The sequence below is a fragment of the Malania oleifera genome, chromosome 1 (assembly GCF_029873635.1).
Source record: "Malania oleifera isolate guangnan ecotype guangnan chromosome 1, ASM2987363v1, whole genome shotgun sequence".
In the NCBI taxonomy this organism is placed as follows: Eukaryota; Viridiplantae; Streptophyta; class Magnoliopsida; order Santalales; family Ximeniaceae; genus Malania; species Malania oleifera.
The window spans coordinates 28883900-28911165 of NC_080417.1; the positions used below are offsets into that span (position 1 = coordinate 28883900).

At 36.2% G+C, this 27266-nt stretch overlaps 1 protein-coding gene across 1 annotated transcript; it reads right to left on the reverse strand.

Moving 5' to 3' along the window:
* Positions 1-353: 353 nt before the first annotated feature.
* On the reverse strand, positions 354-27266 carry LOC131154167 (HVA22-like protein k). The gene is made up of 8 exons (XM_058106749.1): positions 26992-27266; positions 22926-22984; positions 22483-22580; positions 20283-20334; positions 6492-6555; positions 1234-1329; positions 924-996; positions 354-839 (listed from the first exon to the last, which is right to left on the reverse strand). The coding sequence occupies exons 1-8, from the start codon at positions 27022-27024 to the stop codon at positions 730-732; spliced, it is 585 nt and encodes a 194-aa protein (XP_057962732.1). The 5' UTR covers positions 27025-27266; the 3' UTR covers positions 354-729.

The window sequence follows — 27266 nt, forward strand, 5'->3', positions numbered from 1 at the left end:
AACTAAATTTTTTATATTTTTAAAAAACTTTAAAATAAAAAATAAATACTATTTCCCACAACTAAATAGGTCCATTTTTATTTTTTATTTTTTTTGGGTATTCTTTTTTGTCCTAACAAAATTCTTGAACAAAGCAGAGTGTGAATGACCCAAGTTAGATTATATAATGGAGGGTTGTTTTTCATGCCAAATCTCTTTTCACCTAATCTCCAAACTAGAATATAAAACATCTAATGCAAAAAATCCACAATCAAATTGTAAGATTTTGAGCATTCACGAAACAAAACAACCCTCAACTTTGGATCAGATAATTTGGGGACAGCCAATGCAAAGACTAACTGGACTCCACAAACTGATCGAAAAACAAATAATTTAGGAGAGAACTAATGAACTAAAAATGATGCCTATACATGTCAGAGATGATTTACATGAAGTTGAGAGAGCACTCCGATCTTTGCCTAATAAACTTTAGCCCAAGTGATGGCCGCAGTTCTTCAACTAGAGAACATCCAGCGCCAATTCTAAGGCCCACACCACAGGCCACCCGGGCAATGTGGTAATGGAAGCAAACTAACTTTTCAGAGTCTAAAATACTATTCTACTAGAAAGAAACAGAACTACACATCCAAAAATAAATAAAAAATCACACGCACAAGAGAACTACCGTAACTAAGTGGTTAAAAGGAGATGACTCTGCAAGCCATGCATGTTAAACAGGAAATAAGAGCATCAATCCTCGCGGTCCGACTCGGTATCTGCAGCAGTTCTGGTCTGGCCTTCAATTGCTCTTTGCCCTCGTGGTCGAACTGGTTTGGAAGCACCCCTAAACATTTGGTCCACTGGCCCAGAAGAAAGAAAATGTTCATAATTGCCCCCAATTAGGTACCAAATCAGCAAGCACGGAAATCAAAAATCGCACTTACCCGATGCCAAAATCTTCATGAAAAATGTCCTAGCAAACTGGATCTCTGCTTGGTGAGCACTGATTAGTTTGGTCTGCACAGCAAAGAGCAAAACAGACCACTTTCACCCACAGGAAGAAACAGAGCACAAAATACATTCATGCATGCAAACATGCATGATTCGTTTCCAAGACTGGATCTCCAGGATACATAAAAGGGGAGACCAAGAAGTCTCAAGGGCTCTTGAAACTTGGCAGTGAGGGAGGAGGTTAATTCTTCTTTTTGGGGTTCCATGCAGTCCAATTTCCAGTGGAATAACAACAAAACATACCATTTCACCATAAGCCAAGTCGATGACTTGGTCAATTCTAGCTTGATGCCTCAAGAAGAATGGACGCAAATAGCTTGTATATAATAGCCTCGCCCCCTGACAGCAAAGTATCAAGTTCAAAAAATCAATTTACTGATGTTCATATCTAACTTGTATCAATATGAAAATCTTAGAATTGACAATAATGAGACAAAACTGTAACCAATGGAAGCAAAAAATATAACAAATCCATCCAATGAGAAAAATCTTAGTTTTTTGTAGGCTTTTTTCTTTTTTCCCTTTTTTTCTTTCACACCAACATAACAAGAATTCCTAAGTATGATGCCAAGATCCCACATGACAAAAATTAGGTTTCAGGTGCAATAAGAAACAAAATGGACCAAATGTATACACCATTCAGAGCACAAACAGAAAGAAATCTTGCTCCAGAGGACATCCAGAAACATCTTTAATGAATACAAAGTAAATTCTGGCATTCTGGAGTCCCCTGCAACATCATCCCAACAAAAAAATATGGAATATAAACATTTAAAAAAAAAGAATGAATAATAAATTAGGACACTAACCATGGGCATGCATGGACATGCACCCTCTGCAAGCTCCACGGCTTTAGGACCCTTGGCATAATTGTCGGTGGTTATAGGAGCATTTTGAGAAGCTTTTAATAGTTATGACTTGAGTGATCATGAGGGTGTTCCAGAAAAATCTGTTGATAGTTGTAGGGGTATTTTGGGTAGCTTAAAAATCAGTCTAAGAAAGGGGAATCCAATTTCTAATGGTAGAGATAGGACGATTAGATGAAGAATCATTAAATATCCATAGTTGCATATGAATCTATTAACCCCATTGGAAGTTTGGGGTTCAAAACTTAAATTTAGATGTGCGTGGATTTGAACAAAATAAAATGCAAAAAATGTATTGAGTTTCTTCAAAATTTACTGATGTAGGGCAATAAGCCAGACCATAAGCAGACCCTCGTTGGGTTTAGTTAATTAGTTTATTATGTGTATTTAGTTTAGTTAAAAGTAGGCTTATATGAATTTTGGGGTTGGTTTATAACATATATGTGTTTTAGGGGTTTATTCATTATTTCATGTATCTTCAGGGGTTTTTGTAATTTTATGTAATTTAGGGGCTGTCTAGTATCACTATCAAATATTAGAGAAACGAAAATCAAAAACCAAAAATAGAAACTAAAATCTAGAAACTAGAAACATGTTTGGTAAACATTTATAAAACTAATACAAATTAAAAACTTAACAAAAAAAATGCTCATTTTCATCCTTAAATCAAATAATATTATAAAAAATATGATTAAAATAATACACATTAAAAATTTACTATAATAAAAATAAAATTTATTATAATTGTTTTACTTTCAAATTTTACTTCACAATAAAAATTTTATTGGGCATAACAATTGAAAAATAGTAAAAGTATTTTGTAATTGGTTTTATTATTATTTTTTGAAATTTATGCATATATTTATTTTATTATATTTAAATTCATATGATCATTTAATTTTGATTTTAGTTCAAAAATATATAAAATGAATAATTTAATAAAAAAAAACTATTTCTAGATATTAATTTTTTTTGGCAAATAGCAGAAAACTGGCAACAAAAACAAAAAACTGACTATATAAATAAACGAGTTTTTATAATCTTTTTTTTCACTATGGAGAAACAAAAATAGAAGACAACAACTACACCAAACAGACCCTTAGGTTTTCTTATTAATAGAATGTGAAAGCTATGTTAGCCATGGATGAAATTGAATTGAAGCGGGACCAGTGTCCAACCTAGAAAAGGCACTAATTCGGTCAAACCAGTGAGGCAAATTGATGATCAAACTTGTAATTTTAGCATGACATTAGACACAAACACACACAGATAGAGGCAAACTGGTAATGTTAGTATGACACTACACACACGTGCACATGATATATTACAACAATAAATAGTACAAAATCCAGTGGATCTATTCAGCCAATTAGAATAAATATATAGTTACAGTAACAGTTTCTACTTTGCAGACAAATTTTGTATTTAAAAAAATATATTTGTTAAACTTATATTATTAAAAAGTCAAACACATATATTGAAAAGATATTAACTCTTATTTGTTGTTTCCTTGGTAATGAAAACAAACAACAAAAATGTAGTACAATGGTTTGGTGTTCAATTTCAGTTGTACAGGCAAACCAAACCAAAAAAAAAAGAGAAAAAGAGAAAAACAAAATTATATTTTTACTATTATTTAAATCTTAAAATTTTGGATTTTAAAATAAGCTATTAATTTATTTTAGTTTCACAAAAAATTCAAGACAGAATTTCTATCATGCAAAATTTAATAAAAACCCATATTTGAATCAAAAAGGGGATGGAGGATTTTTATGGATGAGTAAGAGGGCCACTTATCCCAAACAGTGAACAAGGAAGGAGGACCATGCTCCTATTTTGTCAGTTTTGTGCATCAGCATCACAACACCCATGCTTTTTGTCCCATATCTACTCTACACAAGATTGGGAAGCTCCCTCCTTCTCATAAAAACCAGCCCTGCATCTCCCTTGTTTCTGGTTCTCATGTGTTGTAGGAAACTTGCTTCTCGGCCTTCTTAACTTCGGTCTACAACTGGTTCTTTGACATCAGTGGGCCTACTATATTTTTGAGTCTGGGCTTAAGCAAACTTGCTACTTGGCCTCAATTACTTGCGTATACAATATTTCCAGTTGAAGGGCTTGACCAGACTTGCCTGTTCATCAGTTCTGCTCAAAGCCAGCTGGACCGTCAGGTCCAGTCCAAGTTTTAAAAACCATGGTTTAACGTGAGTTTTCCCCCAACCGTGCCTCTTTCCTTCCTCTCTTCTTCTTCCCCTCTCCTTTTCATTTTCTCCACAGGGCAGTACCTTAGTGCTGTTCTGTTCATCTCTCTTCTCTCTATTTTTCTTTTAATTTCTCCCTACATAGCAATTCCTTGATGCCGTTCTGCATCATCCATGCAAATTCAAAATCCAATGCTAGAAATCTATGCTCCCAATTTCAATGTAAAGGAGAAACTCTATGGTATCCAAGATGTCATATAAGCTGTAACAACATGCCTCTCGCCCTTTATATCTTAGCAACATACTTTCAACATTCTTAAAAATGGAACTCATCACCCATCATTGAGTTTTAAAATATACTCATGATAGAATCATTTTTTCAAGTTAAAAAAAAAATAAGTTTTTTTAAAATTAATGAGAACAGTGAAGAGCAAATTATCTCCTTGCATAAAGCACATAAACATCTAAATGAATATGTACCCTTTCATCAAAAATATTTTATGACTTGCTTTGCTTCTTGTTACACAAAGGCACCTTGTGGAATGTACAAAGAGTGCCACAAGATTAATGACATCATTTTGTGAACATAAAACACATGTTTATGCATCTTTTCAGAAGAAACACTTACTCTAGAACTAAGGGGCTATTTGGTTTGCAGGATCTTTAAAAATCCTCAGGAATGGAATGCCAACATTCAATGTGGGGCCAAAAAGTTGCATGGTCGTAATCTCACATTCTCCGGAAATGGATTCCCATAAAACCTTGAAACTCCATTTCCATATTCACCCATAGATATCTAATCTTCACACGGAAATCATATTTATGGGACTAAATTGTCCCATTATTTTAGTTGGTCAAACATATGCCCCTGATCTTATAGTATTATCACGTATTATTATGATATTTATAGTAATAAGTCATTATAACATTGAAATTACAAACTAATAAAATATGAAAATAGATTATGATTACTATGTCAGCAATATATTAATATTCATATTATAATCTATTAAATTATATATGTTGTGCTATTATATTAATAAAAATATTTTTTGATAGAAAAAGAAATTCATTAGATAGAGAGAATGTACAATCAGGAGAGAAGACATCTCCTCAATGAAATATTGCAAAAGAAAATCAGCACGCCCTTATAATATATTATTATAACACACTACTATGGGGTCTTTAAGACAAAATATTACATACCTTATCATATAATATTTAAAATACAAATTAAATAATGCAATACTTTTTATAATAATGTAATATTATTATATTAAATATGATAACATAACTGATCATATGACATTATGATACCTATAGTACATATTACAATACGATATCTTTGAGGTCCTCTGATTCACAACTATGATAGCTGTTATGAACTATTACGAGCTGTCACTGGCCGTAACAGAATTTTTTTTTTTTTACAATTTCCCTCTTTTTCCTTCATTGAAGCTTAGAAACTCGATTTTAAATTGATTTATTTTAGGTTTTTTTTTTGCATTTTTTTATAACCACAATTCAAATAAACCAAACTTTTTCTATCATTAAAATCACATATTTTAATATTCAAAGTTCTATCCTTTGTTTTTTTATGGTTTTTTTATTACACGTAATCTGGAGACAAAAGAATGTTCTGTTGCTCTGCCATTTTGTTCTCGTTTGATATATAAACATTCTATGTCTTATTTTTAAGATAGCAAAAATATTCAATAAAGACTTAAGAGAAAAAAAGATGGCATCCTATATTTTATATTTCTTTATATTTATGATTTCTTAGTTTAAAGCAGTAGAAAATGTATGCTTCTCACCAATAGCAACTAAAGCAATCAAGATGACATCCAACATTATAGTGTATGCTATATTTAAATTTATTAAAATTTACTAAAAATCATTTAAAGCATTAGGATTTTTTTAATAATAAAAAAAGAAGACATTAAGAGAGGGATAGAATATACAATTTGGGCAAGGATATGAAAAGAAAGCAGGAAAAACGAAAGAAACTAGAGGGAAAAAAAGTCGAAAATTAACTAAGAAAACCCCTCTTTGAGCCATTGCCATCATAATTCACTGAACAATTCAAATTTCTGGAATTTTGGATGAAAACATGTGAATCTATATGTTTTTAACAAGTTTGTTCATGAACAGGATGAATTTATGGACACAATGTCAGTTACCCATTATATAATGTTTGTGGTGACCGCAACCATTACACCGCGACTGTAACCAATTTTTAAACCATGACTAGGATATTATCCAACAACCACCAAAAATTCAATTCAATAAAACGAAAAGATAGAAGATGAAAAATAAAAATTCAAATGACAAATATTATTTAAAAAGAAAAGTAAAAGCAGAAGAAACAGGCGGAAAAAAAAGACTAATTAAAATTCGGAATTTCTAGAAGTTAGTAACTGTAGTTAAAACTTACATCAACAGATGGAAGTTGAAGCCAAACAAGAAATGCAAACTTCAGGTGATAGTACATTGGAAACCTGCAACAAATGAAATAAAACCAAGAGAATTTCTAAATTTACATGCACACACTTGGATAAGCCATACAAGTAAAATACCTACACGGAAATAACCAACAATAGTTAAGTGATGTGAAGATTGGGATTACTGGAAGACGAAAAAAGTAAATTGAATAAAAGCACATTTCGTCATTTCCAATTACGCTAGGGCCTAGCATATAGAAAAGCAAGCCACTAATGTTCACTATGGACTGATTAAAACAGTCCACAAAAAAATTGTATGAAGAACCGCAAAAGAAGTAAAAGATATACACCCTCTTTCATAATTAGTATATCATCCGGATTTTATTATCAGTTATTGAGGTGATACTAAATCATAGAAAAAAGACAAAAGGCGGCATGCCATTTTCTCTTTCCTGGTTCTATTAAGAGAATGGAAAGAGGAAGGGGGGAAAAAAGTGGCAGCCTCTCATGACAAACCAATTATGAGATTGGACAGGTGATGTAGGACAGATATTAGAATTTATATATACAGATAGAATTAAGAGAATGTGAAGACGAAGAACAGAAAGAGAAGAACAGAGAAGGGGAAGAACAAAACAGAAAGAACAGAGGTGAGAGACAGAATTAGAAGGGAGATAAGAGAAGGAAGGGGGAGAGTGGGGGAGGAAGAAGAAGAAGAACAGCAGAACCTGAGGGGGAGAGAGGGAGAGAGAGAGACAGAGGGAAATTGCTATCTGATTCAAACAACTGTACACCCACTAGCATGTCCAGCACTTAAAACTAATACAACTAACACATATTTACAAATATGACCCAATTAAACACATAATTACAAATATTAAAAGAAGTCTCTTAAAAAATACAAAGATATCCTTCATACGCATCATTCCTAAACCTTCCTAAACCTATGCCTAAAATACGTGTGCCGAATGGGCAGCCTAGGGAGCATGGGTGGTCCATCATTCTCCCTCCACTGAAGGAACTCTGCTCTGCAAAGTGGGACTGCAAATATGACTCCAACAAATCAGGAGCGCTGTCGCAAACGTCATCCTCGGAAAGCCATGTAGCATCTGACTTGGGGCAACCTCTCCACTGAACCAAGTAGCAATGAAAACCACTGTGAGGAGATGTCATGAAGTTGTCATCCAAGATAGACTCCACTGTTTCCTGTGGTCGAGAAATAGAGGGACGCTGAGAAGCTGATGAACCTGTATAGGCATCAAATGGCAAACCACAAGGCTCAAAAGTGCCTTGATAAGGTGTCAAATCCACTACATTAAAAACTGGACTAATGGTCATATGAGTAGGTAAATCAAGTAAATATACATTAGGTCCAAGTTTCTTAAGGATGAGGTGAGGGCCAATGGCACGAGCATGGAGCTTTTTAAATGAATTTCTAGGGTAGTTCTGAGGTCTTATGCGAACCATGACACTATCACCAGCATTAATAGCTCTATGATGTACATCTGCAGCAAGCTTATAATCCATATTACTCAGCAAGTTTTTGCCTAACCTCATCATACAGCTCATGAATGTGATGGACAAAAGACTCATAAGGCTTAGAAACACGAGCATCTGGTGGCAAAGGAACAAGATCAATGGGTGCACGGGGTTTTATAACCAAATACAAACTCAAAAGGACTCCTACCCGTGGACCTATTCACAGAATTATTATAAGCAAACTCAACAGTAAGCAGCACAAGTCCCAATTGCCTTATTTTTCTCCCACAGCACACCTAAGTAGGTCACCGAGACTACGATTCACAACCTCAGTCTACTCATCAGTTTGGGGGTGGTAAGCATAAGAAAACAGCAAGTCCAAACATATTTTCCAAAGTGTCTTCCAAAAGTAGCTGGAGAATTTGATGTCCCTTTCAGACACTGTAGAAGTTGGCAACCCATGCAATTTGACAACCTCTCTAAAGAACAATTTAGCTACATGAAATACATCAGAAGTCTTATTACATGGAATGAAATGTGCCATCTTGGAGAATCTTTCAACAAAAAAAAAAAAAAATGGAATCATGTCCCCGGGCCGATTTGGGGAGTCCAAAAACAAAATCCATACTTAGGTCTCTCCAAGGCATGTGTGGCAATGGAAGAGGGGTATAAAGGCCAATGTTGTGTCTCTTGGCTTTGGCTAACTGACAGGTGCAGCACTGAGACACTATCCTAGCAACATCCTTCTTTAAGGAAGGCCAATAAAACCTATGCTCAACTAATGCAATGGTTTTATCCCTCCCTAGAAGACTAGCTAACCCTCCGGCATGCAATTCCCAAACTAAAAAGATCTCTAAAGGAAGTACGGGGAATGCATAACCTAGAACCTTTAAATAGGTATCCCTCCTGGATGATGAAATCTACAAAATCCCTACGGTGGCCCTCACTCACCTCTTGAAAGATAATCCTAAAATCAGGACAAGTGGTGTACTCATCCTTCAGACGATCAAACCCAATGACCTCAGCTCTCAAGATATGGAGAATAACTGCTACCCTACTAAGGCCATCAGCCACTTTATTCTCAACACTAGAATGATGCTTAGGAACACAAGTGTACTAGTTGAGGAACTCTACCTGACCAACATGCTTCATAGTCAACTTCTGCAAGCTCAGATATCGCAAAGCAAGGTGGCCAAAGAAGAGTACAAACTCTTGGGGTAGCAAGCAATATCTCCAATGTTGGAGGGATCTACACCATAAAACTCATTATCATATGTGCTATATCTCTGTTTGGCATCTAAGAGTTTTTCACTAAAAAATGCTATAGGATGTCCCTCCTGACTCAAGACCCCACCTATACCTAGCCTAAAGGCATCACAAGCCACCTCAAAGACTCAACTGAAGTTCGGATGCCTAACTACAAGTGCTTTGGTCATTTATATATGACCTCTCTAAAAGCTTTAGTAGCTGATGGGATCCAATGAAACTCTCCTTTCTTCAAACACTCGGTGATAGGAGCCATGATGGTGCCAAAATGCCTTATGAATCACCTATAGAAAGTAGCAAGGCCATGTAAACTACGAACCTCAACAATCATCTGAGGCTCAGGCCACTCTCTAATTGACTCTAACCTTTTTCCAGATCAGTGGCTATTCCCTACGCAAAAATCAAAAAACCAAGAAAGAGCACACTAGACTGTAGGAAGCTGCACTTCTTGAGCTTAGCAAACAACTTTGCTTCCCTCAAGGTGGCAAAGACCTCATGAATATGTATCAAGTGCTCCTCCCTAGACTTACTATAGACCAGTATATCATCAAAATACACCACTAGGAACTTGCCTATGACTGGATGCATAATGTGTGTCATAACCCTTATAAAAGTGCTAGTTGCATTAGAAAGTCCAAATGGCATAACCAACCACTTGAATAAACCATCCTAGGTCGTTTTCCACTCATCTCCTGGTCTAATTCTAATTTGGTGATACCCACTACGCAAAGTCAATCTTGGAGTACCAACTAGAAATAATTAGCATGTCAAGCTCCCTATACTTGATGGTGGTTTTGTTGATGACTCTACTATCAACACACATCCTCCAAGATCCATCCTTTTATGAGTTAGGAGAGCTGGTAGCCTGGTACAACACATCGACTAAGGCTATATCTCACAAAGCCCTTGTCAAGGAGTTCTCCTACCTACCTATTCAATTCATCAGCGCAATATTTATTGTTCAGCTTATAATGTGACAAGTTAGGTAATTATGAACCTAGAATGAGATCTATGGCATGTTGAATGTCTAGCATAGGTGGTGGTTCACTAGGTAACTCACTAGGCACAACATCATAGGACTCATCTAGCAACTCTCCTATCTCAGGTGGGCACTCACATAAAGACTCTTGATCCTTAGAAGGAACCTTTCGAGTAATGACTGCTAAAATGCACCTGTTTTCTAAGCTCTCTCACTCAAAATTCCTATGATCAAGCAAGTGAATATTTCTCTAAATAAGGGCTTGAGAGACTATCTTGTTCCTTAACTTAGGATCTTTGGGGGTGGGCTTGGTAGGGGTCAAAATGATATTCTTATCTTTGTGCCTAAACACATCAAGTTTTTTCCCTACCATGATTGGATACATTTACCACGGTCACCCTAACAAGACATGGGCCACATCCATCAGGAGTACATCACAATAGACCCTATCCTTATAATCTCCCATTTGGATGGGTACAGGACACCTCTAGGTAACAGGTAGATTTGTCTTGTTTACCCAATTCACTTTAAAAGGCTAAAGGTGTGGCTCTCCTTTAAGGTTTAACCTTCCTAGAGCAACCTTGGAGATCACATTTGTGCTACTACTCCAATCAATAACAAGCTTACATGTCTTCTCTCCACAACAAAAGGAAGTGTGGAAAATAGTGGTCTGTTTCCACTTCTCATTATCCATGGTAGTGGATAAGACACACCTAAGCACACTAGCATGGTGATCATCCTCCTCAAATCATCTACAAGCTCACCCTCATCTCCCGAGTACTCAACAGCATCAACTACCTGATCCTCACAATCGGGTAGATCATAAGTCTTGAGCTCTAAAACTAAAGCTCTTTAGGGATAATGGGCAGCAATATGACCTCATGCATGGCAACGATGACACTGCACAAATGAGCTACTAGCTTAAGGAATACTGAGTCACTAGAGCAAACAACATAATGCGACTCTAGTTGCTTCGCAGAACTCTCTCTAGGGGTAGACTGAGGGATGATAGGTCTAAGGTCAGGAAAGGATTTGGATTGACGTGACTCACTCACCTGAGATGAAGGCCGATGAGAGCTTTTGAGGTACCTTTCAATGGCAATCGCTTTCTGATAGGCTGTCTCTAAAGACTCTAGAGAGAACAACTAAATCTCTCGCCTAACATCCTCCTTAAGACCATTCACAAACCTAACTACAGTGTGATGCATGACCTCAACAACATCACTCCTAAGAATCAATTCCTCAAATCGATCAATGTAGCTAGCTACAGAAGTGGCTTGTTTATGGTTCAAGAGCTCGCTGAACAACTAGCTCTTAAAAGAAGGATGGATGTACTTTTCTTTCAATCGTTATCTCATCACTTCCCACCAAGTAACACAAGGTTCACCTAACCATTCCAAGGTTTGTTGTACAGTTTGCCAATACTTCTTTGCCGATCCTACAAGTTTCATCTTGGCAAACCGAATTTTATCCTCACCCCGCATACGGTACCAATTAAAGAAATCCTCCATCTCCAATACCCAATCTAAAAAGGATATTAGGTTGAGTTTCCCATCATAAGCACACATATCCACATTGACCCTTTTTGTAACATCTCCATAGTCTTCCCAAACCTGCCTAGAGGAATGTGGAGTATGCCTAGGATTAGGTTGGTACCCAACATCATTAAACTCCTAAAGGTTACCTTCCTCAAACTTAGACTCTAGATTAACCTGAGGCTGGAAGGGCTGAACTGGCCTACCTGTCTGTTTTGGAGCCTGACTCATATTTTTAGGTACTAGAGGAACCCCAGGAGTTGGAAGGATACCCTTGGCTGACCATACAGAATATGGACAGTCGTTAGGGTGCCTAATAGATGGCTCTATGTCTTCCACAAGAGGGCATTCACCTAACATCTTCATGACTTCGTCAAACAGCTGTGTGAGGTGCTCAAACTTTTGGTATACAGACTCATGAAGAGTGTCTAATCGGATAGACAATGACTAGGTGTCATTTGGTGCAAGTTCAATGGAATTAGGGTCAATTATTTTGTTAGTGACCATGGTTAATGCAATATGCTACAATTATGCTGAGGGGGAATAAACTTAACTATGAATGATATGAATCCTAAAATTACTATAATGCACAAACATGAAGCTACAAAACATAATGCATATGAATGGATATGGTCTTACATAACAAAGCAACATGGGATTGACTAGGTATGGGTATGAACAAGGATGCAATGATGAGTTAGCTAGGGGAATTTACAGAACAAAGGGCATATTTTTTTTTTTAAAATGGGTAATAAGAAACTTGGAATTATGCAACTACGAATTTCCCTAGTCATACAAATAATAGTCAAGAAAATGTGAGAGTTTGTTCACCTTACCAAAGAATTAGGGCACAAATTGAGTTTACCATCGAATTCCAATGTTAGTCCAACAATTTCTCAAGTCCCTACCCTCCGATTCTCAGGAAAACAGCCGTCAAACAGTAATTGGAACTCAATCTAAATGTTGACAACACTTCAAAATTTAGACATTTGCTCAGACAGCCCAATATTAGACTGTATTTAATCTTAGGAATCCAAACCAAGCTTGATAACTCAATTCTTCCTCAGAAAGTTTCAAAATATTAGGAAAAAATACAAATTCTCGAGGCAGGAAGCAATATCTCGCAAGTCTAGGCAAAACAGGGGAAATCCAGCAACTTCCCCACACGCGTGGCAGGCACATGGAGCGCGTGTGAGCCACTGGCGATGTGGTTCCGGCGATGCGGTTCTGGTTGGGGGCAGATCAGGGGGTAAGGATTCCAGTGATGGGGGAGGTGTAGCAAAAAAAATGCAGGAAATAGGGAGAAGGGGAAGAACAGAACAGAGACAGAGAGGGAAATTGCAATCTGATTCAAACAACAAATGTCCCGCACTTAAACCACTAATTCAACTAACACATATTTACAAATAGGACCCAACTAAACACATAATTACAAATACTAAAAAAAGTTCCTAAAAAAATACAGAGGCCCTCCATACGCATCTTTCCTCAACCTTCCTAAACCTTCACCTAAAATACGTGTGCTGAATGGGCGGCCTAAGTGGAATAGGTGGTCCTACATCAACAGGTGATCCCTAATCCTAGAAATTTATTGGACGCTAAAACAACTTCTTGACAGTCAGGGATATACTAAAAGGGAGAGCTTTTAAAATGGATGTAAAGAGGGCCTTTTAGTCAGATGAAGAATGATAACTAGCCCTTAAGCCCATCCAAGCCTAGCACAGGCATCAAAGAGTAATATACACACTATGAGCTTATGCTTCATTTGGCACCACTTATTTGTACATACTAGAGTACTCATGTGGCATTTGGTTCAGGGCTGGAATGAGAAATACAATAGGGATCATAACACACTGGATTGAAAATGAAATGGTAGATTACTAGATTCCCTCCCATGCTTGTTTCAATCATATAATAATTAATTTCTATTAATGTTAATATTATTATCATTATCATGTACATATTATGCTTTGCATATTGTATTTTATAAAATAACACCCATATAATAAATCAATAATTGTACAATCATTATATAATATTATTCAATAGTGTTATATTATATTTTTTGTACTTTAAAAGATTATTGTATTGTTACTGCATATCATAATATTAATATGATGATATCATTAATAATAATGGCAACAATGATATTATATAATAATAATTATTATTATATTCAATGGGATCATACAATTAATATTACTTTTTAATTTGTGCAAAATATATTACAAAAACATGTGATACAATAGAACATAATATAATATTTATATTATGCTGTGTATGCACTTTTATAAATACTTATATAAATAATTTATTTTAATAGGATGCTTAAGTGAATATTTATGAATGTATGAGTATGCATACATATGCATATGTATTTCTTTTATAGTAAGACATGCATATGTATATGTATATGCATTTATACACGTGCATATGCGTACACATCCATATGTATTGTTATGCATATCCCTGTACATGCATACATAGATAAATGCTTTTGCTATTTATAAACATATATGTGTAAATGCATGTATGTTAAGTGGGAAACACTGCATTTTAAAATGTCTCATAGCTCCATCAGAAATTGAACTTCGACTCCACACTAAAAGCATGGAATCATAGTGGGCAAAAGGAAGATTCTAATTCTTGTGTGGAATAGGAATTGGAATAATGTCATGTTTGGTTCACAGAATGTCTATTCCTAAGAGTAGATTAGTTATAATAGGTTAGTTAGAATTAGTTATACCAAAAATTATGTCGTTTCCATAAAACAAATAATAAAGTTAAACTTTTTATGAATTCTTAACAACGAATAAACAAGGAATAACTATTCCCAAATTTCACCATGGGTTCCTTTCTTATTACATGTTGGATGAAAAAATAATGAATATTCAAGGAATAGCTATTCCCTCTATTCCCAAATTTCTTATTGTATTCCATCATATTTTAAGGAATAACTATTCCGCAAACCAAACAGAACCTAAAATTCTAGCAAATCAACGTTTAGAGTCATACAAGGGGAAAAAAAAAATTTAAAACCATGCAATGCAAGCATCTAAAATATAAAAAAGGGCATCTTTGGGCCACAAGGCTCTTCGCTTTGCGAGAAAAGGGGGAGGGTTGTCACAATGTACACAGCATCACCCCTATTTTTTATGCAAAGAGATTGTTTCCCTAGACTTGAATATGTGACCAACCAGCCCAAAAGAAGCAAAATTTATCATTGATCCAATGCCTGCCCTCTATGAACATCTAAAATATATTTTTTAAAAAGAAGGCAAAAAATCACAAAAGCCAAACTATCAAGCTAGACCGTTAACATTATTGCCAACATCAAAGACATTCTTTTATTGATGTTTGAATTTTGAACCACCTAATTAACATTGATCTAGAAAAATAATTTTGAGATCATAATTTTGTTAATACTAGATAAACCAATTCATTTTCTAAGTTGTCTATTCCTTATAGAAACTAAACAATTGAAAGGTGTAGCCATTGTACAGGTGTTTAGTACAACTTTAAAAATGCATTAGTATTGTAGGATCTTTCAGATCCTACAAAGATCCTAGTACGATTCTACCAACTCAATCGTACAATAGCTCTACCCTAGTCCTACCAATTGGAGATTCTGTACAGGATCAAGATCTTTTTGGTGAAGTAGAATCTTACAATCCAGATTTCATTCTAGTAACCATTTTAGTGACCTTCTATCCTTCTCATTATGTTATTTAGGATCTCCAAATGATGAAGAGAATTGGTGGAAGGCTTCAGGAAAATGGCCTGTAACATTTTAATGGTGGTGGAGCTGGAGGTGGCGGTGGATCTAGTTCTTGTCATATAGTGTCTTTAATTTCTACTTGTGCTGTTTCTCTATTCAGTTGCATGCTCTTTTTGGTCATCCATCCCTTCACATACTGCAACAAGTTTTTCCTGTGCTCAAGTTTACTTCTCATTTTGAGTGTTTTGTGTGCAAATTAGGTAAGCATATTAGTATATATATTCCATCTAGAGTTGTATCTTGTATTAAATCACTATTTTCCCTATTCTTTTGTATGGATGCTTCTAAAACCTTGTGGATTGTTGCTGTTTCTTAAATCCTGTTTTCGGCTTAATGGAAGCCTCCAGTATTCTAAGCGGGTAAATTCCCTTTTTATCGTGTTCCTAGAAACATCAATATTCTATATTGTGCCTTGTGTCTTTGGGTGCAAATGTTTTGTTCATATTCCATGTACTAGTCAAAACAAGTTCTCTCCTTGTGACGTTACATTTGCCTTTGTTTGGTACTTGAGAACTCCAAAAGTATATAGATGTTCTGATTCTCAGAAAATATGTTAGTGCAAATGTTACCTTTTCCTAAGGAACATTTTAGTGTCAAGTTCTTCTTGGATGAATCTATTTTTGAGTCCAACACCGATTATAGTTTCCCCTTGTGCGTTGATCTCAAGTTCATGCCCTAATCCCTCTAGGAAAAAAACTTCTGCTCCTTTTCTAAATTCATCGTATTACTGACCAAAAAACAAATGAGGGTTTATGATCAATGGAAAGCAAGCATAGACATCATTGCCACCGCGCAGCCACATCTTTCATGCTCCACTGTTTTGAGTACTAGTTTTGTGGGCTCATCCCAGTGTGACATGGATTCGCCAACTGCTATTTGGTCACTGGTACCAACACTCAAAAATTCTTAGTTGCTCATCCTATTGCTCATTATGTTAACCTTTATAGTCTTATGAGTTCTTTTGCCTTCTTTATTCCATTTGATTCTATCCCTTCCTCACATGCTAAGGCACTTTTATGCCTGAGCTAAAGCATGAAATGGATGTAGAAATGGATGTCATTACATGCAAAGAATGGATGCCTTGACCGACTGCCAAAGAAACATAGGACTTGGTGGATCTTCCTCTTGGTAAGGAGTTGGTTAGATGTCTAGTCCTTTGCATTCTTTTGCCTTGTCTACTTCCTTTGTTTCTATCCCTTCCTCACATGTTGAAGTGCGTTTTGAACCTAGTTGCAAGCATACAGTGAATGCAGAAGGGGATGCCTTGACCACTCAAGAGACATGGGACTTCATGGATCTTCCTCTTGGTAAGGAGATGGTTATATGTCATTGGGTAGATACCATTGAATATCTTCCTAACAGCTCTATCAAAGGGCTCAAGGCTCGATTGGATGCCACAAGATACACCCAAACATATTGTGTTAAATAATAGTCGTGCATTGATCTCATTGGCAGCTAATTTTGATTGGCCCTCAACCTCATAATAGTTAAATGTGAAAAATGCATTCTTGTTTAAAGATTTGAAGGCAGATGTATACACGGAGCAATATCCTGGGTATGTTGGTTAAATAGAGGATAGTAAGTTTTGTAAGTTGCATCAAATCATTTATGGCATTTGCATTCTCCTCAGGCATGGTTCAGCAAATTTAGTATGGTGGTCTCTACGTTTGGTTTTATCCATTGCTACTCTGATCATTCAGTCTTTGTCAGCAAAAAGGAGACAAATGTGGTACTTCTAGTAGTTATGTTGATGATAGCATCATCATTAGCCATTGTTTTAAAAGGCAAAGGCATGAGATGAGGCGTTGTACCCTTGTTGAGGCAAGGTGTAAGCTTCAAGGCATTGAGGCATAAGCCTTTTGAGATTTTTTTTTATTTTAAAAATATAAATAAATTATATATACAAAAATTAACATGAAATTTATTTAAATAAATTATAAAATTTGTTGTCTGAGTTTTAAACTAAAAATAGTTTTAAAAAAAATCAAAACACCTACTCCTCGAGGCATTAAGGTGTAAGCCTTTTGAAAATTTATTTCTTAAGCCTTTTGAAAATTTATTTTTTATTCTAAAAATATCAAAAAAATAAAATATACAAAAAGTAATATGAAATTTTTTTTTTTTTTTAAATTATAAAATTTGTTGACTAATAAAACAAGCTGTCTTCATTGCCCATACACCATATTACTGTAACTGAAATGCTACAGCCACATGACCTTTCTACAACCACATGCCCTCCTTGCAAGTTGCCTATCCACCCAGTAAAAAATATATTGTTGTTTTAGTTGCCTCTCTGAGTCTCTCTCATCATCTTCTTTCCACAGTCCACTGCCTCCATCAAAAAGAGTCTCGAGCCAAGAAAAAGACACTTGATACGAGAGAGCAAGTGAGAGAGAGACTCGAGATGAGAGTGAGACACTCGAAAGATGACCCAATTGTTCCGTTGCAGAGCAAGAAAGAGATGAACAGCTGGACATAGGTGGCAATGCAGTCATCCCATCGGAGGAGCTCGTTGAAGAAGATGACAGTGGCTCTTTGTCGAAGCAATGGAGCACTCGTCGAAGGAGGAGTCTTTGATCATTCAATTATTCATTCATTCTTTGATAAAAGCAAAAACGAAAGGGAATTTCTGCCCTATTTTGCACTTTCTTTAATTTTTTTTTATATTATAAAAACAAGTAATGGGCTGGTTCAAGAATGCATGCTCCTTCCCCTCTTTGAGGCAAAACGTGTTTTTTTTCAATGGAATCCTCTGCTCTAACCCAAAAAGCATACGCATTTGCACAATTTCCGCCTTTTGAACTATGCCTCAATGCATTCTAGCATCAAAATGCATCAAGGTGTGCCTCAAAAATGCCTTTAAAAAAACTGATCACTAGTAGTGACCAGAGTAGGATTGTAGATGTCAAGCAATGGCTTCAAGAAAAATTTCAAATCAAGGTCTTGGTTCGACAAATTTAGTATGGTGGTCTATACATTTGGTTTTATCCACTACTACCCTGATCATTCAATCTTTGCCCACAAAAAGGAGACAATTGTTGTACTTCTAGTAGTTTATGTTGATGATAGCATCGCCACTAGTAGGGACTTGAGCATAATAGCAGATGTCAAGCACAAGAAAAATTTCAAATCAAGGACATGGATACTCTGCATTACTTTCTTGGTATTGAGATTGTAGAGTGTAAGAAAGGATTGAATCTATCTCAATGAAACATTCTTGAACTTGCTAAGTAAGACCAACAAGTTTGGAGCAAAACAAATTGATATTCTCATAATCCTATGCATCGCAATATGAAATTGCCTATGATGTTGGACCAGATTTTGAAGATAACAATCAATATAGGCAATTGGTTGATAAGTCATTCTACTTGACAATCACTTGATCTAGCATTACCTTTACTGCGAGTGTGGTGAGTCAATTTATGGAAAATACCAACCAACCACGGGATGTTGTTTGCATTATTCTACGATATCTCAAAAAGCTCTCCATGGGGAGGTTTGATATATAAATGTAATAGAAACTGTGAGATCAAAGGATGCTTCAATGCAAATTGGGCTGGCTCTGTAGGTCGATATTGTACATCTATGGAAGGTAATCTGGTTACATAGCATAGCAAGAAACAAGCTATTTTGGCAAGATCTAGGGCTGAAGTAGAATACCAAGCCATGGCTGTTGTGAGTGAGCATGTGTAGTTGAAGTCTCTTATATTGAGACAAGATGCTTTGTTGCAAACCGATATGTTTTGTGATAATCAAGTTGTATCCTAGCAACCCAGTGTTTCATGAGAGGATAAAGCACATTGAAGTTGATTAGCATTTTGTGAGCGATTATATGTTAAAGTAGGTTGTGCGGCTCAATTTGTGATGTTGATTACTTGGGCAATGTTTTTTTATGAAGGCTTTATTTAAATCTAACTTGTCTAATGAACATAACAAGCTCGGGTTAGATGATATTTATAAACCTGCAACTTGAGGGGAAGTGTTAAAACTTAGAAGAGTTGCTATTTTAGTATTATGAGGTTTTAAGCAGGGGCATTTTTGTCTTCTTGATGATTAATATATAAGAGGACAGAGCTCGAGCTTTATGTATGCTCCAGCCTCCAGTCCGCCCCTTCCCCAGACCCCATACACGCAAGAGCTTTGTGCACCGAGCTGCCTTTTTTTTTTTTTTTTTCCCCTCTTCTCTTCTCTCCTCCACACCTAACTATACAACAAGCACCCTTTTCTTATGACGGATCATACTCAGCTTATTTACCCCAAGTATTTCTAATAAGTGAAAAAAGAAATAAGTACTTATTTTATAAATGGTACAAAATGGGGAAAGGGTTTTGCAAACATGCAAAAAAATGTAAATGGAGGAGCATCATCTTTTAAGGGTAGGGTCAGTCATCCTAACACATTTGACTGTTCCTTGTTTATTGTACATGCATAAGCAAAAAAATCCAAAGGGATAAAATAGCATCCCAAGCAAAATCATGCTTTGCTCTTGCTTTCATTACTCAAAATTAATCAGTGGCAACATTTCCAATCATGTAATAACAGCTACCAATCATGATAGATCCCATGAAATCAAAATAAATAAATAAATAGATGAACAAACATTTTTCTAAATTTACGGAAAAGAGCTGGCCACCAAAGGAAAGAATAAAATGTTCCCATGATGTAAGGGACATCCAAAAGGCATAACCCATCATATATTAGCATAGAAGATTAAACAGAAACATAAAAGTAGTGTTCAGGTACATACCAAGAAAGAAGTTTGTCCGCAAACACTTCCACAATGCTGAAAGATCCATAAGCTGTTAATATTAAAAGAGGAAGTTATTGATTGCATGGGGGAGTACAAAGGCACGCACTTCCACAATTCTGTCAAACAATAAGAATAATGCCACTCAACCATAAACACAGACCAGGCAAACAAACTAGAAAGGGGGCAAAAGTTATTCACTTAATGAACCACTGTACTACCTTAAACATATGAAAAACAATAGGTTATTCAACTGGTTCGCACTTATATAGCATGTGGAGCATACAAAGTGAATCCAGGATGAAAAAATGTAGCTCCTAGGCAATCACTTTATAAATCGGCTTAGGCACTCATGAAACTATCCTATGTTAGATGGAATTGGGTATGTATGTTAGATGCAGAGGCTTGTCCAGACAATAGATTTGTTTTTGCCCCATCTTAGAACACATGAAGGCAAACAACGAGAAGGGCTTCCAAGTACAAAGGTAACAATTTAATGAAGGCCAACAAACACAACATGGCATGTACACAACTTAAGCTGTAGAAAGTCATAGACAATCATAAATTGTGGACCTCTTTCTTTTCCCTCAGTCCTTACAAACCTTCATAATCACAAAAATGCAGTGAATTTTAATTAAGAATACCAAATATTCCCTCAGAAAAATGGACTAAGATTTCAAATGTGATCACCTAGAGAGCTAAACATGGAACACATGATATAGCATATAATATAGACAGTCTTGCTTTCTATTAGCTATGCAAATTCCAAATTAAACACTGTTAAACGTGAAAACATCCAAGCAGGATGGAAATGTACAATCAATAACAAGTAAACATCATATGTTTTTTCAAAATGAGATATAGCCTGATGCACCTCCAGTGAAACAGGATCTCATCTTATATAAACTAAAACTAAAACTAAAACTGAGAAAATCTAAGCATCTAGAATTATTGAGGAAATTTAAACTTAAGCCATACAACTCAAAGCATACACTATCTGTACAAGTAGGCATGGTGAAATGGGTCATGGCCAATTCGATAACCAGGAGAATGAGGGTCCAGCAGTCTGTCTGTTCAACCATGAAGTCAGTACTGTCCTCTCCCCTCTCACTCAACTTGAAACTTGAAAGAGGGGACAGACAAGCTTCTGATAAGTATGTTAGAGAGAGGAGGAAGATCCCATTTGATATCAAGCTTTTCCATTACATAGCTATCTCATTCCCATTCCCACTGCTTCTTTCCTTGTCACCCTGGAATTTTGTTAGGTGATGATTAAATCCCCATTTTTGTTTTTTTGGTTTGCTCTCTTGGGCCAGTGAACGCAGTGCAAGGATCTACTTTGTTTAAATATTGAGCATGGATAACTTAATCTAGCCAGATTGTAATAACAGGAATACCACTCACTAACCAAAAATATGGAGACACTCAAAACAGTAAGGTAACATTAAGACTATTGGTCAACTATCTACTTCCAAGAAATCATCCTTCAACTGATTCAGATTAAAATCTTTATCAAGTTGCCCAAAATTAATTTGAACAAAAACTTCATCACACTGCTATCTACAGCTATCCATTGGCTAGTTCAAATGTTCTATCACCCATATGCCTGGAACTGCTAAACAAGTGAAGGATCCCAATGAGACCTTACAAACCTTTTCCCAGATTTTTACAACTAAAAAAAATCCCCCTTACTTCGTGTATTGTTAAATATCCTTGGCTAGTTCAAATGTTCTATCACCCATATGCCTGGAACTGCTAAACAAGTGAAGGATCCCAATGAGACCTTACAAACCTTTTCCTAGATTTTTACTACTAAAAAAAATCCCCCTTACCTCATGTATTGTTAAATATCCTTGGGTTGACACAGACCTAGAAACTAGGTCTGAGTAAAGCCTTGTTGGACTGCAGCACCTGGCATTACATATGAGAGAATGCCTCTTACAGCATAATAACAAAGAACCTTTTGACTGGAAACTCTTAAGACTTCACAATTTACATGCAACATTGAGAAAAGGGCCCATAAAAGCCCCAAGAATGGCAATGTACTTTAGGGAGGTCACAACTTCAACTGAGAACCAATGTCAGGTATGAAGGCCCCAAAAGATGATGAATCTATGAATGTTCCAATATTAACAAACTTCGACCAAAACTACATTATTTTAAAAAAAAAAACAAAAGAAAAAACAACAAAACTCCCAACCTGCCCAATATAAAAGCCATCTTTGTTGCTCATTTTGATCTTTTCTCTCAATAGCTCTAAATGTTGAGTATACAGGTACGACAATCCCCACAGAACAGCTGCACAAGTGAACAATCAACATTAATGCTACCACGCTATTATTTTGCAGAGGATTAAGCACAGCAAGACATTTTCTTTATTCAAGGAAAGATGGCTATAATCATGCACATACAAACTGAGAGAGAGAGAGAGAGAGAGAGAGAGAGAGAGAGAGAGGAGCTAATAGATTGAAGATGTATTTTTAGAAGCAAGAGCTGGCATTCTAGGAATTTTTTAGACACCAAAATTATTTCAAAGCAAGAACTAATCCTTACTGCATTCCAAAATCTTGTTCTATTTTTCAGATCAGAAATTAACCACATAACATCTAAAATGTTTAGACCAAATTGCAATACAGATCTCACCATGCTGTTCGAATAACAACATTAGAACCAAGTGGACAAAGCAGCAACCGCAGCCCAACCTGTAACACATGGAAAACACCACCAATTTTAAAGATATTTTAAAGCATGTAACTATAATGGCAGGAATGACTCTCATTCCAACCATAAAACAAGACAACAGTAATAAACAAAAAAAACAAACTTCATTGCATCTTTTTTCCTGGCATACTCAATAAACATACAATTTTATATGTTAATAAAAAACAAATAGTTTCAAAAAGATACATCAAATGGTTTCTATGAGATAAATTTTAAATTATCTTGCACAATATCATTTTTTTGTGAAGACGACCCTCTCCACATTCTAAATCTAAGATGTATCTTAGCAGGGTTTGAGATGGTTTCAGGTTTGAAAGCTAACCTTAGAAAAAGTGAGATCATTCCAGTTGGAGAAACTGTAGACAGGCCTCTCCTTTGCTGGCCTTCTAGGCTGTAAAATGGGTATTTTTCTAACTACCTTGGGCTACCTCTTGGCACCAAATTCAAAGATAAAGGAGTGTGGGATCCCATCATTGAAAATTTTGAAAAAAGGCTCGCTGGATGGAAGAGGAATTTCTTACCAAAAGGTGGCAGACTCACTCTCGTTAAAGGCACCTCGACAAATCTCCATGTTTACTTCATGTCTCTCATTCCCCTTCCGACTTCAATTGCCAAGAGACTTGAAAGAATTCAAAGGAGGCTTCTTTAGAGGAGCTTCAGGGTGGAATTCAAATTTCATCTTGTCAATGGGCATTGGTGAAACAACCCTTTCATTTAGGAGGCTTAGGTTTGAAGTCCCTCCACATCTTCAATAAAGCACCATTAGGTAAATGGTTGTGGAAATTCATGATTGAGAAAGACCATCTTTGGCGGGAAATCATTGCTGTGATATATGGGCTTGAACATAATGATTGGATCTCCAGGCTATCAAAGGACCACATGATGTAGAGGTGTGGAATTTCATCAGGAAAGGCTGGAATGATTTTGCTTCTTGTATCAGATTTCAGGTGGGGAATGGGAACAACATTTATTTTTGGCATGTCTCGTGGTGCGACCAAGAACTCTTAGCATCTTATTTCCAGCCATCTACACCTTTGCCTGTGATACAGATGCCTACGTTAGACAACACCTTCAAACCTCAGATCAGTGGCTCTTTTGGACATCCCCTTCCTCAAAAATGTGGAAGATGGGGAACTAACCAGCTCACAGTCTTTTACAGCTTTCTTTACAACGTCCAGCACCAAAATAGTACTGATCTTCCTGTTTGGGCCTTAGATGAGAAGGGGGCCTTCACTGTTAGATCCTTCTACAGGAAGCTCTTCCCTTTAGAGTCAAGCAACTTTCATTTCCATTGGACTCAGATTTGGAAGACAGCTGCCCCGACAAAAGTTGCCTTCCTTGCATGGGAGGCAACTCATGGTAAGATTTTGACTCTGGATAATTTGTAAAAAAGGGGTCTGTTAGTCGCCAACAAATGTCCCCTTTGAATGGCTGACGCAAAATCTATAAAGCACATCTTCATTCACTACACTTGGGCCAGGAATCTATGGACTATGGAGTTGTATCTGATCGGACAATGGTGGGTGATTGCTAACTCTGTGGGAGGGGAACTCTAGGCATGGAAAGGGATTCGGGCAACAAAGGAGAAGAGAAAGGCTATGTCCCTTAGTCCCCTTGCAATTTTATGGTGCATTTGTAAAGAGAGGAATAGGTGAGTGTTTTAAAAATTCAACATCAGCAGCCCAGATCAGCAAATAGCACTGGTTTACTGTGGTCAATAGCTGGCATAGTGGGACTATTGTTAATGACTATGATGTAATCTTTGTTTTATGTGACACTAACTGTACCACGGGCTGGCATCCCCTTGATTCCTTTTCAATAAAGTTTCCTTTACTTACAAAAAAATAGAATTAGAAAATAGTAGTTCAAGAAGCACATGATCCTGGTTGCCCAACACAATTCCCCCAATGCTAAAAATATTCATGATCCTCAGCAGCTTCTTGACAGCTTCCCTTGCATTACTAGGCATGAATATTTTGTCGCAAAATTAATCATATTTTTTTTTTTGAATAATTATCAGACAAATCTCTTTGAATACCAAAAATACGAATTTTTTTTGTTATGGCAATTAGAAAGTTATTAACTCCTATTTGATCATTGTCCATGTCATGCCAGATCTTTTATGAATATGAGAGAGAGAGAGAGAGGAGAAAAAAAAATTAATTGATGATACAATATCTTGCTTTGTTAAGAAGAATAATAAGCGATAAAACAACGAGGCATGCTTGAAAGACATTGTGAAGAACAAGAGGAATGCAGCCTGATTAACAAAAAAGGTAATTTTATTGAATATTCCTGAAGGGCATCCAAGAATTAAGAAAATAGAGGAACTCCAACTCCTTAAACTCAATAAGGATAATGACCAACCAACTGATAACATCATTAGGGGTCAGTTGTTAGGAATTACCCAATGCAATCCATAAAAAAATATGTTAAGTAGGCAACATTGCTACATACTTCTTAATGGTCGAAAAGATATACCACATATTGCCTCCTATATTATGATGAAAGAAACTAATAGGTCACAGTCCCTCGCCCCAACCATATGAAGTTGGTTCCAGCCCAACAAAACCCGTCTACAATAAATGCATGTAATTATAGAATTGATATATCACTTATCTTTCTCTTTCTCTTCGCTTTTTCCTTTTAGAGTGGGGGTGGGGGATGGGAGGGTAATGATCGAATTTTTACCCAATTATCAATTTGCATCAATGCAATCTTTATTACACCACTACCTTCATAAATATCCTTTGGACATCACCTAACGTAAAAAATGTCTTCTTATCTATCTCTTCTTTGATCTTTCATATTCTAGTCCTCCATCTCGACATCCCATAATCATAGCTTCACCTATGATACAGACTTCATAATGGAGCGTTCATTTGATCTAAGATTCTAAATGGCATCTAAATAAAGGCAATGTCTGCATCGTTTCACTAAATAAGCAAACGAGTTAGACATCAACGAGTTTAGTGATAACATTTCTCTAAAATTGGTATGATTGAATCAAACATATTCCCATGTCCGATTCGGTAAGAGCGAAATTCAGAGGTCACTCTGCAATTTTACCCATGATGTTTTAATTACTTGTTTTAAATTTGTCACCCTATGAGAATATTGTATCATCCATTTTCACCATCTCAACTCCTCACCAAACTTAAGTTGGAATGTGACTATGTGACAACAGCAATAATAATAATAATAAATTAATAATAGTTAATTAATTAATTAACAAGCACCTTTCAATTTCAAAGTACATAAAAACTAATTAATAATATATATGTATAAGAAGGTGTGTTTCTTATCAAATGGAAACTATTTCAAGTAATTCAACCTAACCTCCAGACTCATTCCTTCATAGCAACCTATTTCGACTGCCCTTCCACTTCAATTGTCATTGCTTCCACACGTCCTCAACACAGTCATTTAATTTGATTGGAACTTCTCTACACTTCAAATTCACCAGACTACCGGGGTGACTCTCTAAAACTCTACCTCACAGCTTGTCCAAAAGATATGATCTAACATGAATTCTTATGCTTGATCCCTGCAACTCACACCATAATAGTTAAACTGCGTAACAACTAATAACACGAACAGGATAACCACACCATTAGAACACAGTTCGACGAAGTAGCCACAGTTTCACGATTATCTAATCATAGCCTCGCTCCATCATTTTCCCAAATAAAATTACACTCACACTTATAAGAGCGATTGTAAGACGATCATAAGATTTATCATCAACATTCTCTGATAATTTTAACGGAAGGGCATCAAACGCATAAATACCACGATTGACTATCGAAAGCAGGTAGAACGAGAATTTGAAAAAACCAATACACAATAAACATAAAATGGGGTAATTCGCAGGACACGACAAATGAAGATATAATGAAATTCCAAACCCTAGCCAACTTCCAAACCCTAGCCGACAGGTAGAAAAAGAAGATGAAACTTAGAAAATTTAAAGAATCATAGTCTAAACCTCGCTTGTGAAGTTCGAACCGAGAAGAGACATTCCGCTGGTAAGCAAAGAGGATTTGAGAAGCGGCAATTTACAGTGTTATTGTGAAATTATCGATCAAAGTCGAGAACGGTGGAACGAACGCACCCGATTTCGGAGTTCTTTGCCAATATTCCCGCTCCCAGAGCCAGAGGGCGTCGGTAGGGGAGAGAAGAGGATGGATTCTGGCCAATGAGAGACGCCTATATTCTCGTTTGACATGGATTGGGTCTCACTCAATCAACTATTGGGTGCCC

Bases quoted from the DNA above. Each gene is read 5' to 3' on its own strand.
- LOC131154167 (XM_058106749.1), bottom strand. From the start codon at position 27,024: ATGTCTCTTCTCGGTTCGAACTTCACAAGCGAG. The intron at 22,581-22,925 runs GTGAGATCTGTA...TCACTTGTGCAG, and splicing joins GTTGTTATTCGAACAGCATG to CTGTTCTGTGGGGATTGTCG. The intron at 20,335-22,482 runs GTTGGGAGTTTT...TAATATTAACAG, and splicing joins ATGGCTTTTATATTGGGCAG to CTTATGGATCTTTCAGCATT.